Source organism: Scomber scombrus, chromosome 21 (assembly GCF_963691925.1).
Source record: "Scomber scombrus chromosome 21, fScoSco1.1, whole genome shotgun sequence".
Classification (NCBI taxonomy): domain Eukaryota; kingdom Metazoa; phylum Chordata; class Actinopteri; order Scombriformes; family Scombridae; genus Scomber; species Scomber scombrus.
Genome location: NC_084990.1, coordinates 23,460,145 through 23,487,059, shown reverse-complemented (window position 1 = coordinate 23,487,059; position 26,915 = coordinate 23,460,145). Strand labels below are relative to the sequence as shown.

Genomic DNA, 26,915 nt, shown 5'->3' with positions numbered 1-26,915 from the left:
CAAACCTGAACAAAGTGTAACAAACATGTCGTAGTGTAGTTAAACTATCGCTCTCTCTTCATACTTTTTAATGGTAATGATTGTTTTATTATAAACTCATTGTGTAAAAGTCTAGAAGAGATACACCAAAGAGCTTGACACATGAACAACACTAAACTGTTCCTCTCATTTCAGAGTCAGTTTACACCTGAAATGACCCTGGAAGTAACATCTCCCCCAAATTCTCATAACTTTTAGTAGCAACACTTTTTAACAGGACCGACGTCCAATGAATGTAACAACCAACCCAGTTCTCCACCAACAGGTATGACAGTCATCATCGGTAAACAGCGCTTCTTTCTGGCACTAGAGGAGTCTTAATGAGATTCCCAAAGTGCAAAGATCATTAATTTTTTAACGAGTGTGACTCCCCAGCTGGGGTGAGACAGAATTTACTCAGTGTGGTGTGGCAGCCAAAAGGTTGAAATAATATCATCAGACCCACACAGGCACTTTCACACTTTCATATCCCCCTGCTGAACCCTTCCCTCATCGTAAATCATGACATTTATTTGGCTTTGCAGGGGTTGAAATATGACACTGTTATCTCTCATGAACCCACAGAACAGAGTGTTTCTCGCTCCTGCTGAATCCACCGTGTAACCTCACACTCACACCGATGAAATATTCATATGAAGATGTGTTTCAAAACAGACTTTGCATTTATTAAAAGTCAAGAGTTTAAATAATAGATTATGTAATGTGACACTAGTAGATGCCTCCTCCTCCTCCTGCCAATGAAAAGGAAGGTGTGTTCTCTAGAGAGGACAGTATGTGCTATCTGAGCCTGAACCTTTAATTATCAATATTCAAAAGGTGGTGGCGCCAGTTGCCCCAAAAATCTTTGCTATTCTCTTGCAAAACTGCCAAAAAGCTGCATAAAAGCTGCAGAATTAACCAAGATGCATAGCTGAGATGCCCCCCTCCGCTCCCATTAATCAGCATGATTGCTCACTGTCACGCTCGTACTTCACACAGACATCTGGGGGCCATCATTACTTCATCAAGTGCTTAAAAATAGTCAACATTTTTATTTAAAGACAAAGCTAACAATCAAACACACATGTTTGCAGTTGAGTTATGAATGTCTGTTGTAAACAAAGGTTTTTAGTCACATCAGCTTTTTATCTGCTCTGAATTTTGCTGTCATGTGTTGAGCAAATGCTGCCCCCTGCTGGCCATGAATGTGAATTAACATTAAACAAAAAAGGTTCATTGCAAGTATTTTATTATATAAAAAAACAAAATAAACAAATAAACAGCTTAATACATCGTCTTTGTACCAAAGTTCAGTAGAGATCACATTGTGGTAACACGTGAATGCAGCTAACGGACAGTGTAGTAGTGTGTTGATCTCAAAATAAAGGCGATTAACATGAAAACAGTCAGTCGCTCTTTTTCACAGTAATTCTTTTTGGAAAATGAAAGTTGAGCAGAATTCAGTCTGATGATGATGAATGCATCATCTGCATAGAAAAAGCTTCAGAAACCGTGTTGAAGTTGAAATATCTTCATCCTTCATTCTATGATGCAACAAAAAACTCTTTTACTGGAGTTTAACTAAATGTTTTGTTGTGAATTACAATCAGAGGCCTTATTTCATGTATTCTATATATAATCATGATATATGTTCATCTTATAATATAACTTATATATAACATAAAACTATGTGATAATATCATCTTTTATATAAAAAAGACATAAGGACAAAAGTTTTACTCTAGATCATCTTTTCTTTCCCTTTTTTCTGCCTTTCAATACTAATACAGACATGGTCAAATTAATAGAATTATACTATCTATGAATTATATGCATTATTTCTTCTGCATTGCGGTTTCTTTTCCTGATGCAGGATTTTTAACAGATCTTTGAGTCTTTGTTGTTTTGGCTGTTTTCTCCTTTTTAACCTCTTCCTTCTTCACCGTTGCCACCTTCTCCTTCTCTTTCTCCAGCTTCTCCTCCACCTCCTCGTTCCCCTCCCCCTCCCCGTCCTCCGGCTTGGCGGTCACTTTCTTCAGCTTGAGTTTTCCCTTGACGGGAGCCGAGTAGGTGAGCGAGGTCTTGATGAAGTCCAGGGGGAAGATGCCAACGTCTCCGTCGAACCGGTTCTTGGTGACCTGCAGGGACCTTCGGCCAGATGTGGTGACCAGCTTCTTCTCCTGCAGGATGAGGACGTTGTCGGCTTCTTGGCTGGCCTGGAAGAGACGAGGGGTCGATATGTGCTTTAGTCTGGAGGACCGGTTCCAGTCCTGCTCCTATCTTACTCAATGTTTATCACTGTGCCTCTTTCACCTCGCTTCTTTATTTCTCCTTTTCTCTCTCTCTCTCTCTCTCTCAACCACAACAGGTCAAGGCAGATGTTCGTCCACCTAGAGTCCGGTTCTGCCTGAAGTTTCTTCCCATTAAAAGGGGAGTTTTTCCTTGCCGCTTTCTTTACATTAAATTAAATTAAAGAGCATGGTCTAGACCTGCTCTATGTGTAAAGTGCCTTGATTTGACTTTTGTTGTGATTTGGAAATATATAACTAAAGACTAATTGATATGTGCATTAGTTATGGCACATAATAAAGCTACCTGTAGGAGTTTCAGTACAGATATCAAAATTAATAATAACTTTATTTGTAAAGCACCTTTCATACAAGCTCAAAAGAAACTACATACACCAAGTGATTCTTATTAAAAGGGCCTAAAAGGAGCATGAAGCAATGACCATTATTATTATTAATTTTGGTATTTAGCTTTCTTTGTTTCCCTTCCAGGTTCACTCAACTGAAAGGTATTCATGCATATATTAAATCTGTAGTAGCTCTTTGACTACTGTTGTATTGTGTATTTGTTCCTTATTTTATTTTTTATTATATTTATTATGATCTCTTTCATCTACATGGCTCGGTTGACTTTTGACTACACTCCTCTTTTACCTTAGCAGAACCAAAGATAGATGCAGTCTGCAGCTCTCGGTCGTCTTCCTCTTTTCTGGGATGAATGATCAGAGTCACGTGGCAGCTGCTGTTTGTGGCAAACTTCCTGAACGCCCCGATAATGTGATCCTGGACTGCAAACCTGGATTATAGGAGACATCATCCGTCTGTATCAAAAAAACCTGACCGACTGTGCATAGACTCTTCTCAAAAGACAAACCCTGATTTCTTGTTTTATTGTTGTTATTATCACAAAGCAAACAAACAGGAGGAGGAGCGGAGGAACTCACTTGTCCACTGAGAGGTTTTCTTGTCCCATCATGAACTGCAGGTTGTCGATGATGACGTGGTTGATGTCGTAGAGGTAGACGGCGTGTTGCATCGTGTCCAACACCGTCCTACAGAGAAGATCAAAGAAAGGGTCAGACTGAGAACAAATGACCACAAACACATGATTTAACAGATTTATTTCCTAAGAAGCACGTACGTGTCTTTAAAGAAAGTTTGTGGCAATCGTCTTTTTTTTTTTTATATACTTAAAAAAAAGCGTAACACTGTTTGGATCTCTGGGAGTGAGGTCGAGTGAGGTCATTAAAAAACTGCAATTACAGCTTATCGCCACAAGGTGTCACCAAAGAGAACGAAAAAGGAGTTCTACAAGATTGCCATTTGAATGCTAAATTTATAACCTGCTCTTCATATTATCATCATCATGGCTGCCAGTTTAAAGAGAGGGTTTTTAGATTTTTATTATTTTTATTGGAATATTTCAGCCAAGCAGCTTTTACATATCAGTAGTTGCTTGGAAGTGTTTCTCACTCTGAAAGCTGCCTCATGGTGTTTCTGCAGGTCCAGTATTATGTTCTGTTCATACCTGACTGTGTAACATCGCCTACTGTAGACTATTACAGCCTCTTCTTTTCTTTAATATCTCTGTGACTGACAAGAAGTGGAGCTTAAAGCCACAGGGAAGATGAATGACTTGAGAGACAGACTGGTGCATTCTTGGTTTCGGTCTTTTCAAGGAATTTGTTGGAAATATAAGAAAAAAATACATTTATCTTTCAAAGTACTAAAACTGAATTACTGAATATTCTGTTCTTGCCTGAAACTGACTCTAAATCAGCCCCCAATTACATGAAACTGGCCAAGATGACCCATAAAAATGCATCCACGCCAGTAGAAGTACGACCGTCTGTACTCCTAAAAACCCTGAGCAGACTTACTTGATGTTCTGCTGTCCGTGGAAAGTCATGAAGTAAAGTGCCAGCTCCTCAAACTTGTCCGCCCAGTAGTCGTACTGCTCCAGGTTCTCCTCCAGCCTCTGCCCCGAAAACTGAGTCAGCATGATTTTAGCCAGACGCACGTTGTTGATCTCAAAGCTTCCCCACAGCGTGTTGACGCCCTGCATGCAGAGGTCCAGGGCCAGCTCGCTGATGAAGGTGGTCTTCCCACTTCCAGTAGGACCTGGTTAACAGAGACACATAAACACACACATGAAGAGTGTGGAAGACATGTTTCCAACTGTATTTCAAACTCAACATCAGAGCCCGACTGATACGGGATTTATGAAACAGATACCGATTTTAAAGTAGAAAAATTCACAGATTATCGATATGGTGAATTTTTGAACTGGAATTAAAAAAGACCTTTACTCTGTGGATGCAAAAGTGTTCAGAGGGCTGCTTTCTTAGACATGTGACTTAATTAAAATATTTAACATTATTATACATTGTCAACCACACAAAATAAAGAAGAAATAAAAATAAAATAGTTAAATAAATATCAGTACTGTTCAGTATTAGTCAGTTATAAAGTAGCTGAAAATGTCTTGAAAGTACAAGTTCCTCTAAATTGTACATTGAATTTGTGATTAACAATTATTTTAAATTTACAATTTACTGTAAATTGTACAATAATTAAGCAAATATACTTAGTTACATCAAGTTATTTTCTAGAGTGGAATAAAAAATAATCTAAAAACACATGAAAATGATTGGCTATTACTTTCAAATTATTTCATATATTATGGCAATTTCTCACTTATAAATCAACAGGTATATTATCATTCTGACAACATCAATATTCCTCTTTACATACTGTTTCTTTTTTTATTTCCTATTGTTCACGTTGGTTGTCACTTATCATTTATTGTTTTTTTTGCTCTCTGTTTTTGCTGCTGTAACACTGTAAACTTCCTCATCGTGTGACTAATAAAGGATTATCTTATTTTAACTAAGCTTATAATCTTATAATTGGTTGAGAAACACATAAAACTAATGACATCTTGGACCTTTAAACATCACCATACCTGTGAAAACAGTCAGCTCGCCCTTTCGGTGTCCCTTCAGGATCTTGTTGAGCTGTGGAAACCTCGCCCACTTCACTCCAGCCACCTGCTCCGTGTTCACCAGCTCTCCGTACACGTCCTCTCTCAGCTGCTTGAACGACACGATGGACTTGTGTGCCGCCGGTATGGACGTTTTGATGATTTGGCTTAAGTTCTTCCCCCGAGCCAGCGCCTCGACGGGGCACGGCCGCTCCTCTCCGGGCCTCACCAGCGAGCAGCGCCTCAGTCCCAGCTTGCGTGAAAAGATCTTGGACGCCTCCCAGGAGCGCATGTCGCCTCCCAGCCACAGCGTCACCCGCTTGAACTGCTCCAGGTAGGGCAGCAGGATCGGCGGGAGGCAGCTGACCCCGCGTGGAAGAGCGACGCTGGGGAGTCCCGTGGCCTGACTCACAGCCAGGGTGTCCAGCTCGTGACCCGTCAGCACCACCTCAGAGTCCATGCGGCTCACCAGAGGCAGACCGAACAGGTTGTAGTAGGAGTTACACTTTGGGACGGTAGCTTCATTGTAAATAACGGTCTCAGTGTCTGTGCTTTGGGCGGAAAGGAGCTTCACGCCTTTTAAGGAGGAGTCGGGTCCGCCGAACCAGGGGAAGACCAGACTCTTGGTCGGTTTGAAGAGCCTCACGCCAAACTTCTTCAGTGTTGCATTAGAGAACTTTGTGATCTGGAACAAAACATTGATGAATATGAACATCCTGAGAGGAAAACAGTCTTTAGATGTAACACTATTTCTTCTAATTTATGCATCATTTTGTTCTTGCTGTCAGTTGGTGGTGTGGAGATCAAACCTGAACTAGGACTTGGGATTTCTAATCACACCAATGCCTCCAACTTATTAACGTTAGAGGTTCATCCTTGACGTTGGGAACAAATACACTGTGATAAAAAGTCACAAATGAAAGGAAATCCTTGAATTTATAATTTTTCTATCACAGTAAGGATCAAGGATTTTTTTATTGCAATTCCAGCCATGTAGATGCATGAAAGAGAATGAAATACTCTGCTCAGGTCCCAGTGATCATAGTTAAAAGAATTATAAACAGTTACACAACAATCTACACAATAAGACATAATTAGTCACTAAATAAGTAAATAAATAGATAAAGAAATAAAGTGAGCAGTGCAGTGTACTAGCAAATAATAAAATCCCACAGACTTAAATGTGGTTTCAAATATTTTGCTGCACACAAATGGAGCTTCAGAATAATCTAAAAGGATGGGGGCGGGGGAAAATTGATAGTATCACGATATTTTGCTTTTGTTATTATAGAAATTGCAAAAGAAAATGTAGGGTTTTTTAATTTGCAGGTGAAAAAAGGTAATGAATTGCAATATATCACAGCACAAAATATTTAAAATTGCAATAATATCGTATTGTGGAGCTTCTACTAAAAGCTGGGCATCATTTTATTTCACATACTTCCAAAACATTTTTTATAGATGTGTAGTTTTTATGATTTTGTTGTTTAATACTATGTGAAAATAACCAGAAGAGGGTTGCTAATCTTTTTGTGCTGTCATTGTTATTTCAAAATAATGTTCATTGTACAATTTAATGAACATTTTTGGGTTTGTTTGACTTATTAGTGTTAATTGCAGAACAAGCACTTTCTTCTCTTTTCATGCACTCCCCAACTGAGCTTTTGCCTGTATTTTCACCAATAAAAATACATATATTTTATAAAATTATTCCAATTATTACAAAAGCAAAAACTTTAAATACACCAACACGACTTAATCAGTACCTGGAACATAGTTTTGATCAGCTGAGCCTCGTCATCAGGGAGGTCAGAGAACTGCACAGAGCTGGACCAGATCCTCTGAACCTCCCTCAGCTCTCTCTCCGTCTCCTCCTGCTCCTCCACGCTCTCCTGATACCCCAGCAGCACGTGAGGGCTGAGGGAGTCCCGCTCCTCCGTCTGCATCACCTCCAGGCAGTCCTGAAGGTCCTCCCAGCTGCCTTCCACCAGCGTGTCCTTGCACAGAAACTGCCCGGTGGTTTTGTCTATGAACAGGGAGAATTTGTCCTTCCTGGAGGCCGCGTCGGTGAAGATGCTCGGGGCGTGCAGGCAGCTGTAGCCATCGTGGATGGGAATGTCTTTGGCGCGTAGATACTGTTTAATTTCAGTGACTGTGATGGGACTCACAGGTAACTCTACAGTTGACTTGGCATCCTTTTTATACGCCCTGTCCCCGAGATGTGCCAGGAAATAGCCTGCACCCCGATACCTTAAGTGACACGAAGCCCCAGCAAGGAGCTTCTGAGTGACAAGTCTCAACATGGGGGAGGAAAAATGTCTTTGGGGGTGAAACCTCCGGCACGCCACCTGCAGGAAACAGGTGGTGCCCCTCAGTAGCGAACGCCTCCACATCTGTTATCCGTTTAAGGCCTCGAACCTGCAATGAAAATAAGAAGAACAGGGGTGTGACAATATGAATCAGAAGTAGGTTTTAATTTAAAAGATGCCTGGATCTATCTAAATGTAGCATGAAGCAGCGGATGGTCGATTACAAAGCTTTGAATTAGTTTAATTTAGCTGCTGAAAGCTCCATGTGTGTAAAACTCTTTCCCTCCTAAAAAAACTCTTGCGACACTCATCACAGTGACGTCAAGACACTTTGATAGCGAGGGAAAAGACAAACATGCCCGCCAACACCGACATGATTTATAATGCACCTTCAAGTCTGAAATCAAAAGTTTGGAAGAGATTTGGACTTTACAAGAAAAACAAACACTAGATAAAACTGTTGGAATATGCAAGGAGTGTAAAACAGCAGTAAAGTTCAGCGGTATAGTGACTTATCTCAACACTACACGATGAAACAGGATTACTTTTACTGTTGCCTTAACTCTCTGGTTTTGGCTCAAGGATTTACGACATTACAAAATGAGATAACAAGGGACGTCTTTTGAAATTGTGTCAATATAATTTTCTACCACAGTGGCTCATTGTTCTCTGATTTCTCCTGATATTTTATTTATTTCACCTCCTTTACTAGTTCCTTTGGCTCTAATTTATGCAAATAGTAAAGATTAAAAATTAAGTTAATTGTCGTTGTCAGATGGGCTTTGCAAAGTTCTCAATGTGCAACGTGCAAACACAATGACATGGTCAAAAGTAATCTCTGGTATTTTATAGAATATACTTATTTTAAAAGGTAAGTTAGCCACATTTATAGGACTGACTTACGTTAATATATAATGTAAAATGCATGCCTACTTTAAACTAGGAACTCTATCAGATTGCATATCATATCGTATTGAATCGTTTCACATATAAATGCATCGTCCCTGAATCATATCGTACCTCATATATCTAGATCGTGGACTTATAAAGTGTAAAACTGTTACATTAGGTTTATTTAAAACTCCATGTGACTGAATAATACAATCACACATTACAAAGCCAAATATTAATCAATAACAATAATTAGTTATGAATAAAACTTACGTACATGAGCTGTACAACATCGACATTTTATTAGTCTACGAATGGAAAACCATACAAGGACATAGTTGTAACAGACTCAAAATGTAATTGTCAAATCTGAAGTACACATGTAAGACTTTGTATGCCTACTACATAAGACAGTTCCAGCTGCTTCCTATTGAAAACCTTATCCATGTCAAACTGGGAAATACTTTAACCTGTAAAGGTGATGACTCCAGACTTGATCCATCACTACATTTAAATATTTAAAAAAATATATATTACTATCATCGCCTGTTTAACAACTGCAGAAATTAAGTCAAATTCAAGAAATTGAAGCTCAGAGTATTAAGGACAGAATTACACACTGCTACAATAGTTGGTCTGTGGTTTCATCTGAGTAAGTTGAACTGGAATTGGTTTTCTGGAATCATCATCACAACCCATTTGAGAACCAAGGAGGTTGGTCCATGCAGTCTCCGTTCTCCACAAACAGATGAATGGCATCAAATAACACTGCTCCAAGCATGAGGTCTTCATGCATGAGGTCTTCTTTCTGTTGGCATAGGTCATTTCAATGTGGATAGCTTTTGAATTACAGACAAAAACAAACACTTGAGTTGAGAAATGGTGGATTACAATGAATTACAGTGCCTTGCCCCTTAAACTTTTCCACATTGTGTCACGTTACAACCACAAACTTAAATGTATTTTATTGGGATTGTATGTGATAGACCAACACAAAGTAGCGCATAATTGTGAAGTGGAAAGAAAATGATAGGGGGTGTCTGAAAAGTGTGGCGTGCTTATGTATTCAGCCCCCGAGTCAATACTCTGTCGAACCACCTTTCGCTGCAATAACAGCTGCAATTCTTTTGGGGTATGTCTCTACCAGCTTTGCACATCTACAGACTGCAGTTTTTACCCATTCTTCTTTGCAAAATAGCTCAAGTTCAGTCAGATTGGATGGAGAGCGTCTGAACAGCGATTTTCAAGTCTTGCCACAGATTCTCAATAGGATTTAGGTCTCTGGCGGTATGTTTAGGGTCATTGTCCTGCTGGAAGGAGAACCTCCGTCCCAGTCTCAAGTCTTTTGCAGCCTTCTTACAGGTTTTCCTCCAGGATTGCCCTGTATTTATCTCCATCCATCTTCCCATCAACTCTGACCAGCTTCCCTGTCCCTGCAGAAGAAAAGCATCCCCACAGCATGATGCTGCCACCACCATGTTTCACGGTGGGGATGGTGTGTTCAGGCTGATGTGCAGTGTTAGGTTTCCGCCACCTATAGCGTTTTGCATGTAGGCCAAAAAGTTCAATTTTGGTCTCATCTGACCAGAGCACCTTCTCCCACATGTTTGCCGTGTCCCCTACACGGCTTGTGGCAAACTGCAAACGGGACTTCTTATTGCTTTCTTTCAACAATGGCTTTCTTCTTGCCACTCTTCCATAAAAGCCAGATTTGTGGAGTACACGACTAATAGTTGTCGTGTGGACAGATTCTCCCACCTGAGCTGTGGATCTCTGCAGCTCCTCCAGAGTTACCATGGGCCTCTTGGCTGCTTCTCTGACTCATGCTCTCCTTGTCCAGCCTGTCAGTTTATGTGGGCGGCCATGTCTTGGTAGGTAAGCGTTGTGCCTTAGCTTTCCATTTTCGGATGATGGATTGAACAGTGGTCTGTGAGATGTTCAAAGCTTGGGAAATGTTTTTATAACCTAACACCACGTATCATTGTCCTTCCACTTCACAATTATGCACTAGTTTGTGTTGGTGTATCATATAAAATCCCAATAAAATCCATTTAAGTTTGTGGTTGTAACGTGACAAAATGTGGAAAAGTTGAATACTTTTGCAAGGCACTGTATATACATATAACAGCTTGTCAGGATAGGTGCATATCTTAAGTCTGCCTCAATGAGAACTATTGTGTATGGACTCATCAGTGAATGGAGTCCTACATGACAAATGTTCTATGTATTGTACCTGAGAACAAACGTCTTTGTTGTTATATGTCTATTATACGAAATAACAGCGTTTGTATGCATCTGTATGAGTAAAATTGTAAAAACAGTGTTCTGCTGTGTAAGAACATCAACAAATATGCTTAATGTCAAGGTAACTTAAAGATTTCCTGTCTTGTGTTTTCCATGTATTTCAAGAAAGGACTGTGGTCATGTTTTACTTTAATAAAATAATTTATTAGCCGAGCTCATTTGTGCAGCAAATTAAATTTTATAATGAACTGCAGTGTCAACTAATGTAAGTCACTACTTTGATCATCTTCTTGAGGTACATTGCTGTAAATAAGTAATGCATCATTTATAGAATCCAGAAGAGCTGCACATTCACTGGGGATCAGTCAGACGAACCTTTGTCACAGCTTTCAAGGACGAGAGTTTTGACTTCAATCTCCTTGTCTGCTGTTGCTCCAATCTAAGCTTTTTGCGAACCGCAACAAGCTTATCCTGTACTGCATTTGCCTGACGTTTAAGTGTTCTGGGAGACTCATCTAACACAGGAACATTGTGCTTTTGTGTTGTGGAGCTGTAGTTATGATCAAGCCTAATTGATTTTGAGTCTTCTCTTGTGGTACGCTCAATTATGTCATTGTTGTAAGCCTCCTCTATATCAGAATCTATAACAACCATCACAATGTCATCATCAAGAACACTGTCAACAACATTGGTCTTCTCATCAGTGTTTTCCTCCACAATGGCATTGTTATGATCAGGATTGCTACCACTATCTCTCACTATGTCAAAATCAGCAACAGCCTCATCATTTAACACAGAACATGAAGGTTTAACAGGTTCCGGCTTGTTGTGAGGCTGTGCAAGATTGCTGGATGAAGAGCATGAAGGGGCAGATGTACAAACCAAACTGTCACTTACCTTCATAGTCATACTTACCAACCTGGTCCGCGTGGGCCTTGGAGTGGTTTTTTTCATCAGATGTGGTGGAAAGTTGAAAATGGTAGGAACAGCGGTTTTCTTTAGCCTCCTCTTGCCCTAATGTTAAATCCAGAAAACATATTTAATATAAATCACATACACACACAGGCACCAACAGAGCAAATCAACTTTTATGCACACAACTGGAACAGACTGGGAACTGTGCGCACAAAGAGAATAATCCTCAACTGGGCTTGGAGTTTAGTTTATCTACCTACCCAAAAAAAAGACTAAACTCACCCCTAGTCTTTGTGCATGCCACGACGGGGTGTTCTGAACACAAAAACCCTAACTCTATTAAATGTTGCTGTCCACACATTTAGATACTTTTTGTTAATGAAAAAGTTACTCCATGTTAGATAATGTATTTCAGTTACTTAATAAATCAGGCCCTACGTATTTTCACCAAGTTTTCTCACATTCTGAAAATGTAGTGTGAAATTAATGCACAGAGTAGAGTAGAGAGTAGAGTATCTGTTCACCAGAGGTGCGTAGAACTGGTCCTCCGTAAAGTGCACACTGCACATACGTGAATGCATGTTGGGGGTCCAGTCCTTTCTCCTTATGTTGATTACCCATTGCTTCAACCTGGGCTGATCACGAAAAGGAAATCTGTTTGGTGGGGAAAAGTGGTTACTGTTGTGAATTCACTCAAAATTCCAATGTGTGCATTAACAGTTTACACTAACAAGGTTTACATCTGCAATGTACTGTACATTTACTATGAAACTGAGAATATCCAAGCAAAATTGGTATTTTAACTGAACTGACTGACTATCTCTGACTGAATTGAATATAACAGTGAATCCAGGTAAATGTGCCAGATTGAGAGACTTAAAGCCAATTTTCATCTCTAGTCTCTGACATATTAAAATAACAACATTACATTAAAAAGTGGAGTCATACACTATCAGACTTCTTACAACCAAAATATATTAAGACCGAAATTAGCCTGTATCAAAACAGTCGATATGACAACACATCATGACATAATCGCCTACTATTATGACACATATTCACTGTCCAATAATCACAAATAGGCGAATTTAAGAGAACATGAAGATAAATAGCCAGTGCAGTTTAGGAACTGATGACCTGCTAACAAAATGTTTTAAAACGTGTATTGCCATATTGTTCTCAATATGAGAATGAGGAGTTGTCGTCATGGCACAGAGTTACTGTGGTAACCTCCCCCTTCTCGCCATGATGGTAGGTACGCCCCTCCGGGTCCAGTTTTGATTCTTGGGTGTTTAGAGACTTCACAGACCTCACATTCACACCATTAACTACCCTAGCCTAACCAGAACTGGTTTGTCTACTTCGAAGCCCCCAAGACACAATGCCAAGTATATTTCATCGGTCTAAAATCAAATCACAACTGTACAAAAGCATAACAAGCTGCTTCAGAAAGCAGGTTTAGTTAAAACTCTAAGTCAGTTAACCCTGAGATGAAGGAAACTCTGGGGTTTCGGTTTCACAAAGCCAGTTCAGCTCAACTCTGAGTCAATTACCCTGGCCACAAAGCCGGTGTAATGTTATGTCTACGCTACTGAAATATCACAACCGTTACACTTGCATGAGTCGCACGTGCCAGATACACAGACGTTTTTTTTACTGTCGGTAAAATTTGACATTAATGTCACTTAACTAACGTTCGTTGTCAGCTTTTTACTGCTCACATTTCTATGACATGAAGTTAACCCACTGTTTATGGTTGACGCCATGTGGTTAACAATGGTCATGGCCAGGTAACGATAATGTTAGCATAAAGAGACGCTAACGTTACGTTACCGGCGAAGTTAACGCTAGCTTTGTTAACACACGGTGACTCGTAGCCTTAAACTTTACTCTTTGTCAGTAATGCACGTTAATGTCAACTATGATATTAATTGAGATTCTAACATTGGCTTAAATAAGATGCAAGTCATTTTGAATGGGAAATGTAATGTTACTTACCGAAATAACTGAATACCCGAATCCTTAATGTATCTGCTAGTACATCCAAAAGCCGCACAGGTCATTTTTAGGCGACTGAAATGTTACGACAGTGGTCCACAAAAGTCTGAACTCAGAAAACTGTCGTGGGAAGCTGGTGAATGCTCCAATGACTTGTATCGAGACGGAAGTCCCTTTGACACCAAAACGGTCGCCCCCTGATGGCCTTTTGATAGAATGCCGTTTTAAGTTACTTCCGCGTTGGACCGGAACTCGCCGCCTGATCTAGATACGTATCGGATCGTCTTATTTTGGAGAGATGCACACTCCTAAAAAATAAAACATCAGAATAACATGATAAAAAAAACGTGATGAAGATAATTTCAGTGGTAAATCTTGTGTGACCCATATAGAACAGAGAGAGGTTGTACCTACAATGAAAATATGAAGAAACATCTAAATAACATTAAAAAAATCCCAGCTGAGTTTAGTGTAAATGTTGCGTGACCTACATATGACAGAGAAAGGACAACTATGAGGCAAACTGTTATTATGTTATCTAAATGGACTCCGACTACACGTGCAAACAAGCGTAAACGTGCATGAAAGACTTAACTCAAACACAAATGACTCTTTACAGCAGATAAAAACCATTATGGTGCAGCTTACATGCAGTGTGGTTCATCATCTCCTCCTCCATGCTTCTCCTGCCCGGGCTCTGCAGTACGCTTCCAAAACAAGTCCGTGTGAAACATGCAGCGCTACATACACAGGAACTAATTATTACAACTGAGGGGATTTACTAGTGTGGCACATTTTAATCTTATATTTTGATACAGTTCAAACAATTTATCATTTTAATTAGCTAACAATTGTATTATTTACAGTCTAAATACGGTTTAAACAGTTATATTATTCTACAGTCTGAACTCGGTTTAAACGGTCTGTACGTGATGTGTTTCACTCCGGAACATATTTCAGACGGACCTAGTTTTCACTAGCATACCCGTGTTTCCGCTGCCCTCTCTGCGGCTGTTTGTTATTTAACGGGTTTAACGGTTTGTTCAGTTGTTTTTTGGTCCCAACGGTTCTAACGTTAAACGCGTCGCTAGGTAACAGTTGGGTAACCATTAGGTATATAAGATGACGTCCAGAGCGACGCAGAGCCGCTTCCTCCAGAGCGTCCTTCAGAACGGGGTCGGTCGCTATGTCTGCCAGCTGAAGAGGATCTCCATCATCTTCTCCAAAAAGGCTCAGAGCTCCTTAGGAATCAGGTAAACAGATATAAATGATAATAACAAACAAACTGCGTGCTTTAAAGGAGAGGGTCACCGGTTTAAAACAGCAATCAGGAGCCCTAACGAAGGCTGAGACAGGAGTAATATAATTCCTCCTGTTAGTACTGACTATTAGATCCATTCATCATGTTTACTATGTGATGGAGGAGTAAACACACAGTCCTCCTTCTGTGTAAACCTGCATTTAAAGGGTTAATCTGAAGATAATATGAAGCATCAGTCGTCCAAATGAGTCAAATCTTCATCTTCTATGTTTCAACGTTACAGTGTTTTTAGTAGCAAAGTCTCTTTTTGTTACTATACTTCCACCACAGCTCAACAGGAAACACTAAGAGGGAATCTGATGCTAAAAATACTGTAAATGCTACAACAACAACACATACTACTACTACTACTATTACTACTACTACTACTACTACTACTACTACTACTACTACTACTACTGTTACTACTACTACTACTACTACTACTACTACTGTTACTACTACTACTACTACTACTACTACTACTGTTACTACTACTACTACTACTACTACTACTACTACTGTTACTACTACTACTACTACTGTTACTACTACTACTAGTACTACTAGTACTACTACTACTACTACTACTGTTACTACTACTACTATAATTACTACTACTACTACTACTACCACTACTATTACTACTACTACTACTACTACTACTGTTACTACTACTACTACTACTGATACTACTACTACTACTGTTACTACTACTACTACTACTACTACTACTACTACTGTTACTACTACTACTACTGTTACTACTACTACTGCTACTACTACTACTACTGTTACTACTACTACTACTACTACTACTACTACTGTTACTACTACTACTATTATTACTACTACCACTACAAGTACTATAACAACAACTAGTACTACTGCTGCTAATACTACTACTACTACTGTTACAACTACTACTACAAATGTTGCTGCTACTACTACTACTACTGATACTACTACTACTATTACTAGAAAAAATACTACTACTACTACTACTGATACTACTGTAACAACTACAGTGACTACTACTATAAAAAAGTACTACTTTTACTACTACTGTAACAACTACCACTATTTCTATTACTACTAATACTACAAAAAGTACTATTACTACTACTATCACTGTAAAAGTACTACTACTACATGTACTCTCCCATCCATTTGCTGATTACATCTTCATAAATCTTAAGAAAAGGGGCTTCATTGTTCCTTTCTTGTCAAATCATATAAAAAAAACTAAAGTCCTCACATTTTGAGATGCTACAACCTGCAAAAGTTTATCATTCCTGCTTTAAAAAATACTAAAATGATGATATGATTATCGTAACGTTGCAGATTAACTTTCTGTTTATCGACTAATCATTGCAGCTTTAGTAAAAAGATTATAATTCGTCAGGCTTACAAAAAGTACAAAGCAACATAAAATTACCTCTAATTTAATTAATTTAATTTAATTATGTAAGTACTTAATTTGCCTAATTAGAGTTAGGTTCTACTAAAGCTGATGAAGAACATAATCATCACATTTTCCTGTTGCCAACCACTAAGATAAAATACTGGAAATTGATTCTTTCTACAACCAATATTTTCTAAAATGAATCCATAAAACACTCACTAACTTCACCACCATTGTCATCTTCTTTTTTTCTCTCTCAGGGATTTTATTGAGGAGGGAGTCGTGGATTACGCCAAAAAGAACCCAGCAACTGTTGTGTACGTGTCTCCTAAGTCCTGCAGGATCCCCAAAATAGTGGCAGAATACTGTAAGTATTTATGACTCTGTGTTTTTAAAGAGACATCTGGTTAAACCTGGATTTAATTCTTTGTTATATTACATATTTCACTGTATAGAATAAATGAGAACGCTGTATTTTACAGGTCCTGTGAGTGTAATTTGATTCTAATAAAACTACATGGAGATTAGAGACAGAGTTCAGAGATCATTATTTGAGTTAAATTAGTTTTTGTTGAGTTTATAAGTAGAGAAATCTCCTTTTAAAGAACCCCGAAGCAAATATTCATTATTATTGGAAACTTTAGTCTCTGTTAGAGCTGAAACAATTAGTTAATTAATCGATTAGTTAAAAAAACCAATTAGCATTTCATTTCATAGCTGCAGCTTCTAAATTATGAGGATCTGCTGCTTTTGTCTTAATTTAACATCTTTCAGTTTCAGATTATTATTTTATTTGGTTATTCTTTTTCATTACTATAAACAGAAGTGCTATACAAATAAAGTTTGATTAACTGATTGATTAGAATAAAGAAGCATTGGGGCGATATCTGTAATTACTTGTAGATACTGCAGGGGGCACTATAACACTTTTATGAGGCTTGTATTGTTTCACATAGGAATGAAATGCCTGTAAAGTCAGTTAAATGACTTGTTGACACTAAAAAATAAAATATCCTCTTTCACCTTATTAACCCCTTTTTTTCTTCTTCTCCTTCCTGCAGTAAACGGTAACGTGAGGGAAGAGATCGTCACGAGTAAAACGTCTCAGCAGGTCTCGGAGCTTCTGACCAAGCTGACCAATCAGTCGGGTCTGGACGTCATCCGCATCCGGAAACCCTTCCACACGGACAGCCCCAGCATCCAGGGCCAGTGGCACCCTTTCACCAACCGGCCCCCGTCCATCGGCCCCATCAGACCACAGAGCGCAGAGTAAAGACTGGACAATAGAAAATCACTGCTTAATATGAATCACTTTAGCAAAATGTGTCCTTTTTTGTGACGCTGTTAAAGTGATTTAAATCAAATCATATATCATGTTTTTTTTTTTTTTACAGCATTTAGGTTGGAAATGTCCCTTTATTGACTGGATATCTGAATATTTTCTACTGAGCTCTTCTGTGTGACGGTGGCAGCTCTGAATGTCACATAATAAAAAAAAAAAAAGACTTAACATGAAAACACCAGAGGCTTCGTCAGCTGGCATACAAAAAAAAGAAGCAGATCACTGTTTTTTATAGTCTCAAGGCTGTTTGAAGATTCGTGTTCAAGTTCAAGTGCAGCGCTGCTCATCACATGGAAGTTTATGTGAAATAAAAAGAAAAAAGCAAACATGGTTTTTTTGGTGTTTTTAAATTTAGATTTGTGTTTGAACAGCTTGTCAGAGGGAAGAAAAAACACTTAACAGACAAGATATCAGATGGTAAATGTACCTTTTAGTTTTATTTGTATGACACAGAGAGGAAGAGGAGGAGGAGGAGAAGGGAGGAATGTACACGTTTTAAACAGATTAATACTGATAAGGTTTGAAGGTTTCCTCGCTGTCACAACCTTAAAATGATCCAGAGAGCTTGAGCGAACATGACAGATGGTTGTTTGATAGCTGGAGGGACGGATCTTAACCTTCAGTGCAGAGAGAGAGAGTTGTCCTCTGTATCAGCTGTAAGAGGAATAAAAAAAATAACACAGAACACTCCAGAGAAGGGGGGGGGGGGGGGGTTGTTCAAAATCAACAAGGCAAAACATGGCAAAACAACTTGCTGCTTTTTTTAACTGCAAAATGCCGTGTTGACCTCTCTTTCCATCCAAAAGTCACCCATCAACAAAAATACAGATAAGTAGAGCTAAGCATTAGTCAGTAGATGAATACAAAAGAAGCAGAGCTGCAGCAGAGTAAATGTAAAAGACTGCTAAATTCTGTTGGTACCGGTCCGTTGGCGTATATAACTGGTTAGATATGAAAATGTATGAAGAATGAGAGCGTGAGATGACTGCAGAGCTCTGCAGGAGGACACTGCTTACAATTTCACTCATTTTCTTCCCCTCCAAAAAAAAAATAAAAAATAGATTAAGAGAGAAGATGAGGTTGCATTTTAAGCATCGCAGAGCTTCTAGTGGAGTTTAAATGAGCTGTAAAACTTCTATATTCCCACAATGCAGGAGAAAGGACACATCGTGGTTGCTTCTTTTAATGTTTCCGCCGAACAAAAGCCATGAAAATGTTATTATAAGGACGCCTCTGTTGTACTTACATCTCATGCTCACTTCCTGTATTTATCTACAGCACCAATTACAGATGTCAGAGTCACTGTGCTCTCTCCCCAAATGGGAACTGGCACAGCTTGATCCACACTGGGACATTAAAAGCTCTAAATAAAGATGCTGTTGCTAAGTTACAGCCTCGTACCTGCTCTGAAAAATGGTCATTTCATCCTCCCCCTTCCCTAAATAAGCTTGTGCTATAGCTAACTCTATGCTCACATGTAAATTAGTGTGGCACCATGTGGGATCCATCATTTCCCAGCGGAGGAAGGCGGCGGCGGCGGCGGCCTTGTAGCTCGCCACAAGATAAAAAAACAACAACAGAGTCTCACAACGGTGTCTTGAGAACAGGATTCAGTGTGAACATGTTTTGCATGTAATTTCCTGACGTCCCCTCAGGCCTGTTGACACTAACTTCCTCCTCCTCCTTCCCCAAGCTGAACATGAATGCAAAGTGTGTTTTTTTTTTATCTGCACAAAAGCCAGTTGAAGTTAAATGAAGTGAAAATATATATATATTAAAAAAAGCTCAGGTAACTATCCTATAAGCAGCATGGAAGGACCACACATGAGCTCATTATCTAGATCAAATGATCATACAGAAACAATAATATGATGGTAAGTGTCACAGTTTACAAAGGGATGATATTATTATAACACACCTTCTAATAAGTACTCACATATAAAACAGTGCAAGTTGTGAAATCTTTACACCACTTTCTTTGGCCAACACCCTGAAGATTCATCTACTTTTTTACAATGAAATATATATAATGTATCTTGCATAGTGATGCAGCAGGATCTTTAAAATGAAATGGGGGAAAAAAAGGCAAAAAACCAAGTGCTTCACTGTGGGTTTGTGCACGAAAACAAGCGGACAACATGTTTTTTTTAACCTAAAGTTCATAGTCCAGCGTACAGTGCAGAGTCTATTGTAAACAAACGGTCCTACAGTGAGAGTAAAGCAGCAGCAGCAGCAGCAGCAGCAGTCATGGTTGGTGACGTACATGAAGCTTTCAACATGTTAACAGTACACTTCCCCTCCAGATTTTAAAGTGTAGATAAAAATAACTTGAGTGTCATTTCACAAAAAAGTTCAATTGTTTCATTAAAACCATTAAAATGTCATCTGATCTTTCTCCTTCATAAATATATTTCAAAGCCCGACCAATATAACGATCAGCCGATATTAACCCGTCACAGATATATCGGTACCGGCGAATATGTCGTCTGATTTGTGCCGATATTTATTTTCCTTTCTAAAGTTATGTAAGCAGCATTTTATGTATATTTGACCCTTTTTCCTAATATATGTGTTTTTTTGTCAATTCATAGCTAATCATAATCATTCATAGATAGTTTTATAGATGTCATTTTCTACAATAAAGTTTGTTGTCAACCTGTTTAATATCACGGCCTCCATTACACATCAAAAATGGTGTGTTTATGTATATATTCTGTACATTATTGGCCAATATATCAGTATTTCTTTTGCTCCTTATATTATAATATTGGGGTTTTGGTCCCTAAAATCCAGTATCAGTCGGACCTTAATATACACATATATATAAATAACAGTTTGACAAAAGATGACTCCTAAATAAAAAGAAAAGTCAATTTTTAGTGCATGTCTTCTGCACTTGTGTGGGTTGAATACTGGGTCATGATTAGCTCCGAGCTAGTTGTGATCAAATGTACTACACGCCTTAAACTCAGATTTTGGGTGAGTATGGAGAAACTTTCCTCTTTTCAGCAGACAAATGTGAAAACAGACCTTTATGCACATGTGTCATTCTGCACAGTGAAGCTCAAACGTCCAACTGAAGGGACAAAATAAGCAAAGCACAATATTTTTGGATGGGGGGGGGGGGGACTTTAAGGATTGTCCACAACTTGATGATGAGGAAGCTTTACAATGGGAACGTTTATATAACACATGGAACATACATAGAACTCAGTAGAAACTGCAATAAAGTTACACATTTAAAACTTTATAACTCTGTTAAACACATGAACTCATCAAACAACCGTCACTAATTCTGATTATCGACTGTTAGTGTGTTTTCATTGAAGGGCACAGATTTATATTTATGATGTTTGGGTGTTGAGTAACGATAAATCTGTCATAAAGCGTCACATCAGCTAGAAATGTGAGTGAAGCTTTTATCTCTGCATTGTTAAACAAATGCAAGAAATCCCGTTCACAAAAAAAACCCAAACTCGAGGTGTCTCAAATTGATTAAATCACGGCCATTTGTAAACTCAGCAGGGTCCTTGAGAGACAGCGTGAATGTGAGTGGAGAGAGTAATAAATGATACTGTCATGCCGAGGTGATGAGACGGGCAAACAACAGAGGTGGCGGAGAGAGAGAGAGAGAGAGGAGAGAGGAAAGAGAGGAGAGGAATGAAGATTAAGACAGGAACAAGCGAAAGGTTAAAAAGGGCCGGCAAGAAGAAAGATGAAAACATGTAAAGTGCAAAGTAGCTCTTGCCAACATGTCCAGATGTATTATCATCTGTTCCCTTCATGTATGCCAGACCAAGGACAAGGAAAGAGTAGGAATAAGAAGAAGAAGAGTTCAATATAAGCAACATGAGGGGCAAGGACATGGAGTAGGAATGTTTGGGCAGCAGCATTAACAGGCAGGAATTCAAATTATACCAAAACATATTTCTCCAAGTGTGATAAAGTGTCCAATAGATGTGATACTGATTTTGTTGGATCTGAAATGTATAAAAGCAAATCGTCTGCATATAGTGACATTTTCTGTATAATAAATACCTTCATAATGGATCCATCCTTACAGAGGTGGCCAGTGGCTCGATAACTACCGTATCAAATATTTCACCAAGTGTGATAAAATGTCCAAAAGATCTGAGATGTATAAAAGCAGATCATCTGCATATATGAGATTTTCTGGATAATGACTTATTTTGGGCTTTTTTGCCTTTATTTAGACAGTAACTGGCATAGAAGCCAGCAGGAAACTGGAAAAGAGACAGGCGGGGAGTTCCAGTCCTCTGAAATGATGCCAACGCGGGAGTAACTAAAAACTGCATTCTATCAAAAGGCCACCAGGGGCGACCGTTTTGGTGTCAAAAGGATTTCGTCTCTATACAAGTCAATGGAGAATTCACCAACTTCTCACTTGATTTCTAACCTCAGTAAACATTTTCAAAATGTGTTTATGGTCTCAATCGCTAGTTTAAAGCCTTCTTCAATGCAGTATGATGTTCATTTGTGGAATTTTGGCCTCCTTGATTTTATATGTGACGATAAAGCAGGGTATGCATTACGGCGTGACTGTGGTGATTGACAGGTTGATTGGTTCACAGGTTCAGGAGGGCGCCTCATGCTCCTCCTGATGCCCATATAAGTAGAATCTGTGTTCTTATTTTTCCCAGCATGCACCTGACATTTTCAAGATGGTGCTGCTCAGATCCGATACTATTGGCCTCCGAGCAGCAGTCCACAAACCAATGGGTGACGTCACGGATGTTACGTCCATTTCTTATATACAGTCTATGGAAAGAGAGAGGGGAATGACTTGCAGCATAGATCCCTGGTCAGATTCAAACCAGGGACACTACAATTATGTGGCATGCGCTCTAACCACTCGACCACCAAGGCGCTCTGACTTTCTGTATAATAAATGCCTTCATACTGGATCCATCCTTACAGACATGGCCAGTGGCTCGATAGCTACCATATCAAATATTTCCCCAAGTGCGATAAAGTGTCTGATAGATATGATAATGATTTTGTTGGATGTATAAAAGCAGATCGTCTGTATATAGTTCGATTTTCTGTTTGGCCCCAATAATGCCCTCGTCATAGACTCATCCTTACAGAAGTGGCCAGTGTCTTGACAGTAACTATATCAAATATTTCCCCAAGTGCAATAAAGTGTCCAATATTGATTTTGCAGGATCTGACACGTATAAAAGCATATCATCTGCATATAGTGAGGTTTTCTGTTTGGCCCCAATAATGCCCTTGTCATAGATTCATCCTTACTGAAGTGGCCAGTGGCTCGATAGCTACCATAACATAAATAGTATCGTTAAAAGTGGACCACAGCGCCTTGTGCCATGGCCAAGAGGGAAATATTTTTTTTAACAACTGTTATTGGGACGGTTTAAAATAGCCAAGCCCTCTCCACCCAATCAAAAACTTTTTCGGCATCTAGTGAAATGATTATCTCTGACAGGCGAGAGGTGAGACTTAACATACAAAAATGCCTCGAATCCAAATAAACTAAAGGCTGATTTGAGATGATGTATGGCAGAGGAGACTCTTAGTGAAAGGCTAATGCTACTGCTAACAATCTACAGTCGGCGTCTGGTAAAGGGACAGCGTTGTATCTGCTACACTGAAGCAGATCTTTGCCTTTTCCTAATAAAAGCAAGAGAGAGGCCTTTAACCCTCCTGTTGTCGTCGAGGCAAGGAAGGAAGAGAGGAAGAAGGAAGGAAGGAAGGGAGGAAGGAATGATGGAAGGGAGGAAGGAAGAAGGAAGGAAAGGAGGGAGGGAGGAAGGAAGGAGGGAAGGAAGGGAGGAAAGGAAAGAAGTAAGGGAGTGAGGGAGGGAGGAAAGATGGAAGGGAGGAAGGAAGAAGGAAGGAAAGGAGGGAGGAAGGAAGGAGGGAAGTAAGGAAGGAAGGTAGGAAATGAGGAAAGGAAAGAAGGAAGGGAGGAAGGAAAGGAAGGAAGGACGGAGGAAAGAAGGAAGGAAGGAAGGTAGGAGGGAGGGAGGAAAGAAGGAAGGAGGGAGGGAGGGAGAAAGGAAAAGAGGAATGGAGGAAGGAAGGAAAGAAGGAAGGGAGGAAGGATGGAGGAAAGAAGGAAGGAAGGTAGGAGGGAGGGAGACAGGAAAAGAGGAAGGGAGGAAGGAAGGAAAGAAGGCCAGAGGAAAGAAGGTAGAGAGGAAGGAAGGACGGAGGAAAGAAGGAAGGAAGGAAAGAAAGAGAGAAGGACATAGGGAGGAAGGAAGGAACAGTCAAAATAGACAGGGTCAATTTGACCAGGGAGGACGACATAAAGGTTAATAATGTCTCTCTGGGAGACAAACAGTTTTTTAATATTCTCAGGCAAAGAATTTCTTATAAAACGTCTGGGAGAGGACATTTACCTGTCTGCGAGTAAAAACACCAACAAGGCGGATGAGAAGACTGCTAAAAAAAACCTGAAACTGCAAAGTCGCTCCTGCCAGCATGCCCTCTTATATCACCATCTGCTTCCTGCATGGCTAACCAGGACACACAGGTCAAATGTTTTTTTTGTGCCTGATCATACCTGCAGAGACGACACATATCTATGCAGGCGAGAAGCCCCCCTTGTCCTCTCTTTAGTGGAGGCGAGCCAAGCGCTGCTGTTACTCTGTGACAGATGCATGCTGCGAATCCCCAGAGAGGGTTGCTGCTGCTGCTGCAAGAAGCTGATTCAACACTCTGCTGAAGGGAAGATGGATCTGTATTTACCACTAGCCTTGACACGTTTACAAACCGCTCAAGAGATTCATTTCAGTCGCTTTCCCTCTATGTTATGCATGTACTGTTTAATCATAGCGCCGTTCACCTTGCCGAGGAAACACTGCGTGAGCTCTGCAGTTCCTGTTGTTTTGGCATTGGTCTCATATCAGGTAAACACTGACGATGCTTTGCAGGTTGCAGGTTATTTCAGTGTGAAGGTCTCCTCTACTCTACTTTGGCGACATGCCACCGGCAACCTTTTCACAGCAGAGAGGACAAACACATACCTGTGTCCGTCATGTGATGCTGTTTTATAAGCTAGAAACATTCTTCAAAAGAATCTCATGTTTTTTTTACTTGTTAAAATGCCTGGTGTGAGTCTTAACCCTCCTGTTGTCCTCAGGTCAAGGAAGGACAGGAGGAAGGGATGAGGAAGGGAGGAAAGAAGGAAGGAAAGAAGGAAGGAAGGAAGGAAGGAAGGAAGGAAGGAAAGGAGTAAGGAGGAAAAGAGGAAGGAAGGAAGGAAGGAAAGGAGTACGGAGGGAGGGAGGAAGGAAGGAAAGGAGGAAGGAAGGAACGAAGGAAGAAAGGAAAGGAGTAAGGAGGGAGGGAGGAAAAGAGGAAGGAGGTAGGAAGGAAAGGAGGAAGGAATGAAGGAAGGAAGGAAGCAAAGAAGGATGGAATGAAAGTGTGGAAAGAAGTATGGAAGGAGGAGGGAGCAAAGAAATAGGGAAGGAGGGATAGAACGAAGGAAACATTAAAGAAAGAGGAAGGAAGGAAGGATAGAAGGAACAGTCTAAAGAGATGGGGTCAATTTGACCCGTGAGGACAACCAGAGGGTTAATGTCTCAAGAGAAATCCTCAAGGTTGTAATAAATGATCATCCAAAAATAGGCCTTCGGTCTGACAAAGACAGAGTGTAATTGAGGTTCGGTGTATAAATAAATAAATAAATACTCAGTGTGTGTTGTGATTCCTTTCAGCCTCCCGGGCTCTGAAGCCAGTCTGTGGTCGACAGTGCATTTAATCAATCTGACCACAGACCGACTGCTCCTTTGACCGTCTTTAATAGACTAAAAAAAACATGAAGACACTACGCAAGAAAACCCAAACTGTTTGCTACAGGTGTTTCCATTGGCACTGGCACAACACATCGCTACTAACAGCTGCAACAGTGATGTAGTTATTGCTATTTACATGAGAACAAAAGGGGGGAAAATGGGAAAAGAGTGGTTTGCATGGATTGCAATGTATGATTTGTGCTCTCAAGCATTGTAACAGACGGATTCTTGAAGTGATACTGATCAGTTGAAGTGAGGTTGTGAGAATTTAGCTTTTTCTGTTTCAGTATAATCAGAAATTGAATCACGACTTTGAGAAATTATGATCTGCATTTTTAACTACTTTTATGACATTTAGACTAAACGATTAATCAAGAATGTAATTGTTAAATTAGTAGCAGCAATATAATGGATTCCAGTTTGCAGGATTCACGTTTTCCTGTAGAAAAAAAAGTGATTCAAAACATCACTTTTACATTTACGATTCCTCTCAGCTCAGTCCGTCCACATCGCTTCCTTTTGAGCTTGTTATGACAAGTCTTTTAGTAGTCCTTTAGTTTGATAGATAAGTGCATGTTTAGGAAGAGACTGGAGGGGGCAGCACATATGAGTGAGGAGCTGGGGGGGGGGGGGGGGGTGTGTCTCTTTATTGAAGTTGAGATGTGCCAAGATGATGTATATGAAGAGATGAATTGTTTCTGACTATTTGGAAATGTTGCCATCAATCCTTTTTTGCTCATAAAAATCCTTAAAATGTCTTGAAGAGCGGGATGCCAAATGCAAGAGGACGCATATCAGGTGGATCCGCTACTATTACCATCAGCCCTGTCGGAGGATTTAATGGATGGCAGTTGGTGATGCAGAGTACAGTCCTGCAAAAATGGATGAGTCAAATCCGCTCACGAGGGACAAATAGGAACATCTGCACATCAAAAGTCCAACACATAGGGGCCATGTGTTCTTATTTCCTGCAGTAACCTAACTCTATGTGGTGTAATAATGCAAAAAAAATGATTTTGGCTCCACGTAGGGCTAATTTTACACTTTCTTAACTCCTCCACAGTCTTAAAAAATTGCCTCCTGGACGTTGTTCAGCCTGATTTTATTCTTTGTACCCATGTCCCTTATCCTTTTCTCTGCTCACCATCCTTCACTGGCCTCCAGAGTATCTACACTGAGGTAACATTATTGAGCTCTCCATTCAGAGTGATTTTGAAAAAAGAAAATGTTATAGTGTAGTCCATGGCCGAAGTTTTCACAGCTCCACTTTGAGAATAGTGATCTCTGGTTAGTTTTGTCCATCTGGGCCGTTTGTCACATGAGGGCTTCGGGACTTGACCTGCAGATACTCTGACACTGGGTAAATAACAGCAGCGTTTGATACAACAGTTCTTCCCACGACTACAGGGGGTCACCGTTGGGGTAGAAATAAATA

At 39.8% G+C, this 26,915-nt stretch overlaps 4 protein-coding genes across 4 annotated transcripts in view; 1 reads left to right on the top strand and 3 right to left on the bottom strand.

Annotated features, from left to right (window-relative positions):
- Nucleotides 1-1,250: 1,250 nt before the first annotated feature.
- On the bottom strand, nucleotides 1,251-9,239 carry twnk (twinkle mtDNA helicase). The gene is made up of 7 exons (XM_062442578.1): nucleotides 9,110-9,239; nucleotides 7,056-7,707; nucleotides 5,272-5,974; nucleotides 4,187-4,427; nucleotides 3,251-3,358; nucleotides 2,961-3,102; nucleotides 1,251-2,234 (listed from the first exon to the last, which is right to left on the bottom strand). The coding sequence occupies exons 2-7, from the start codon at nucleotides 7,680-7,682 to the stop codon at nucleotides 1,854-1,856; spliced, it is 2,202 nt and encodes a 733-aa protein (XP_062298562.1). The 5' UTR covers nucleotides 7,683-7,707; nucleotides 9,110-9,239; the 3' UTR covers nucleotides 1,251-1,853.
- A 1,641-nt stretch (nucleotides 9,240-10,880) lies between these two features.
- Nucleotides 10,881-14,346, bottom strand: LOC134003408 (THAP domain-containing protein 5-like). The gene is made up of 4 exons (XM_062442609.1): nucleotides 14,295-14,346; nucleotides 13,647-13,954; nucleotides 12,173-12,302; nucleotides 10,881-11,747 (listed from the first exon to the last, which is right to left on the bottom strand). The coding sequence occupies exons 2-4, from the start codon at nucleotides 13,709-13,711 to the stop codon at nucleotides 11,085-11,087; spliced, it is 858 nt and encodes a 285-aa protein (XP_062298593.1). The 5' UTR covers nucleotides 13,712-13,954; nucleotides 14,295-14,346; the 3' UTR covers nucleotides 10,881-11,084.
- A 275-nt stretch (nucleotides 14,347-14,621) lies between these two features.
- On the top strand, nucleotides 14,622-18,019 carry mrpl43 (mitochondrial ribosomal protein L43). The gene is made up of 3 exons (XM_062442635.1): nucleotides 14,622-14,899; nucleotides 16,612-16,718; nucleotides 17,413-18,019. The coding sequence occupies exons 1-3, from the start codon at nucleotides 14,769-14,771 to the stop codon at nucleotides 17,622-17,624; spliced, it is 450 nt and encodes a 149-aa protein (XP_062298619.1). The 5' UTR covers nucleotides 14,622-14,768; the 3' UTR covers nucleotides 17,625-18,019.
- Nucleotides 18,020-25,733: 7,714 nt separating this feature from the next.
- sema4gb (sema domain, immunoglobulin domain (Ig), transmembrane domain (TM) and short cytoplasmic domain, (semaphorin) 4Gb) overlaps nucleotides 25,734-26,915 on the bottom strand; it is a gene marked incomplete at its 5' end in the record, with an annotated part of 8,811 nt that continues 7,629 nt past the window's right edge. Inside the window, 1 exon segment of the mRNA XM_062442577.1 lies at nucleotides 25,734-26,915. This exon segment is cut by the window's right edge and continues 1,002 nt beyond it.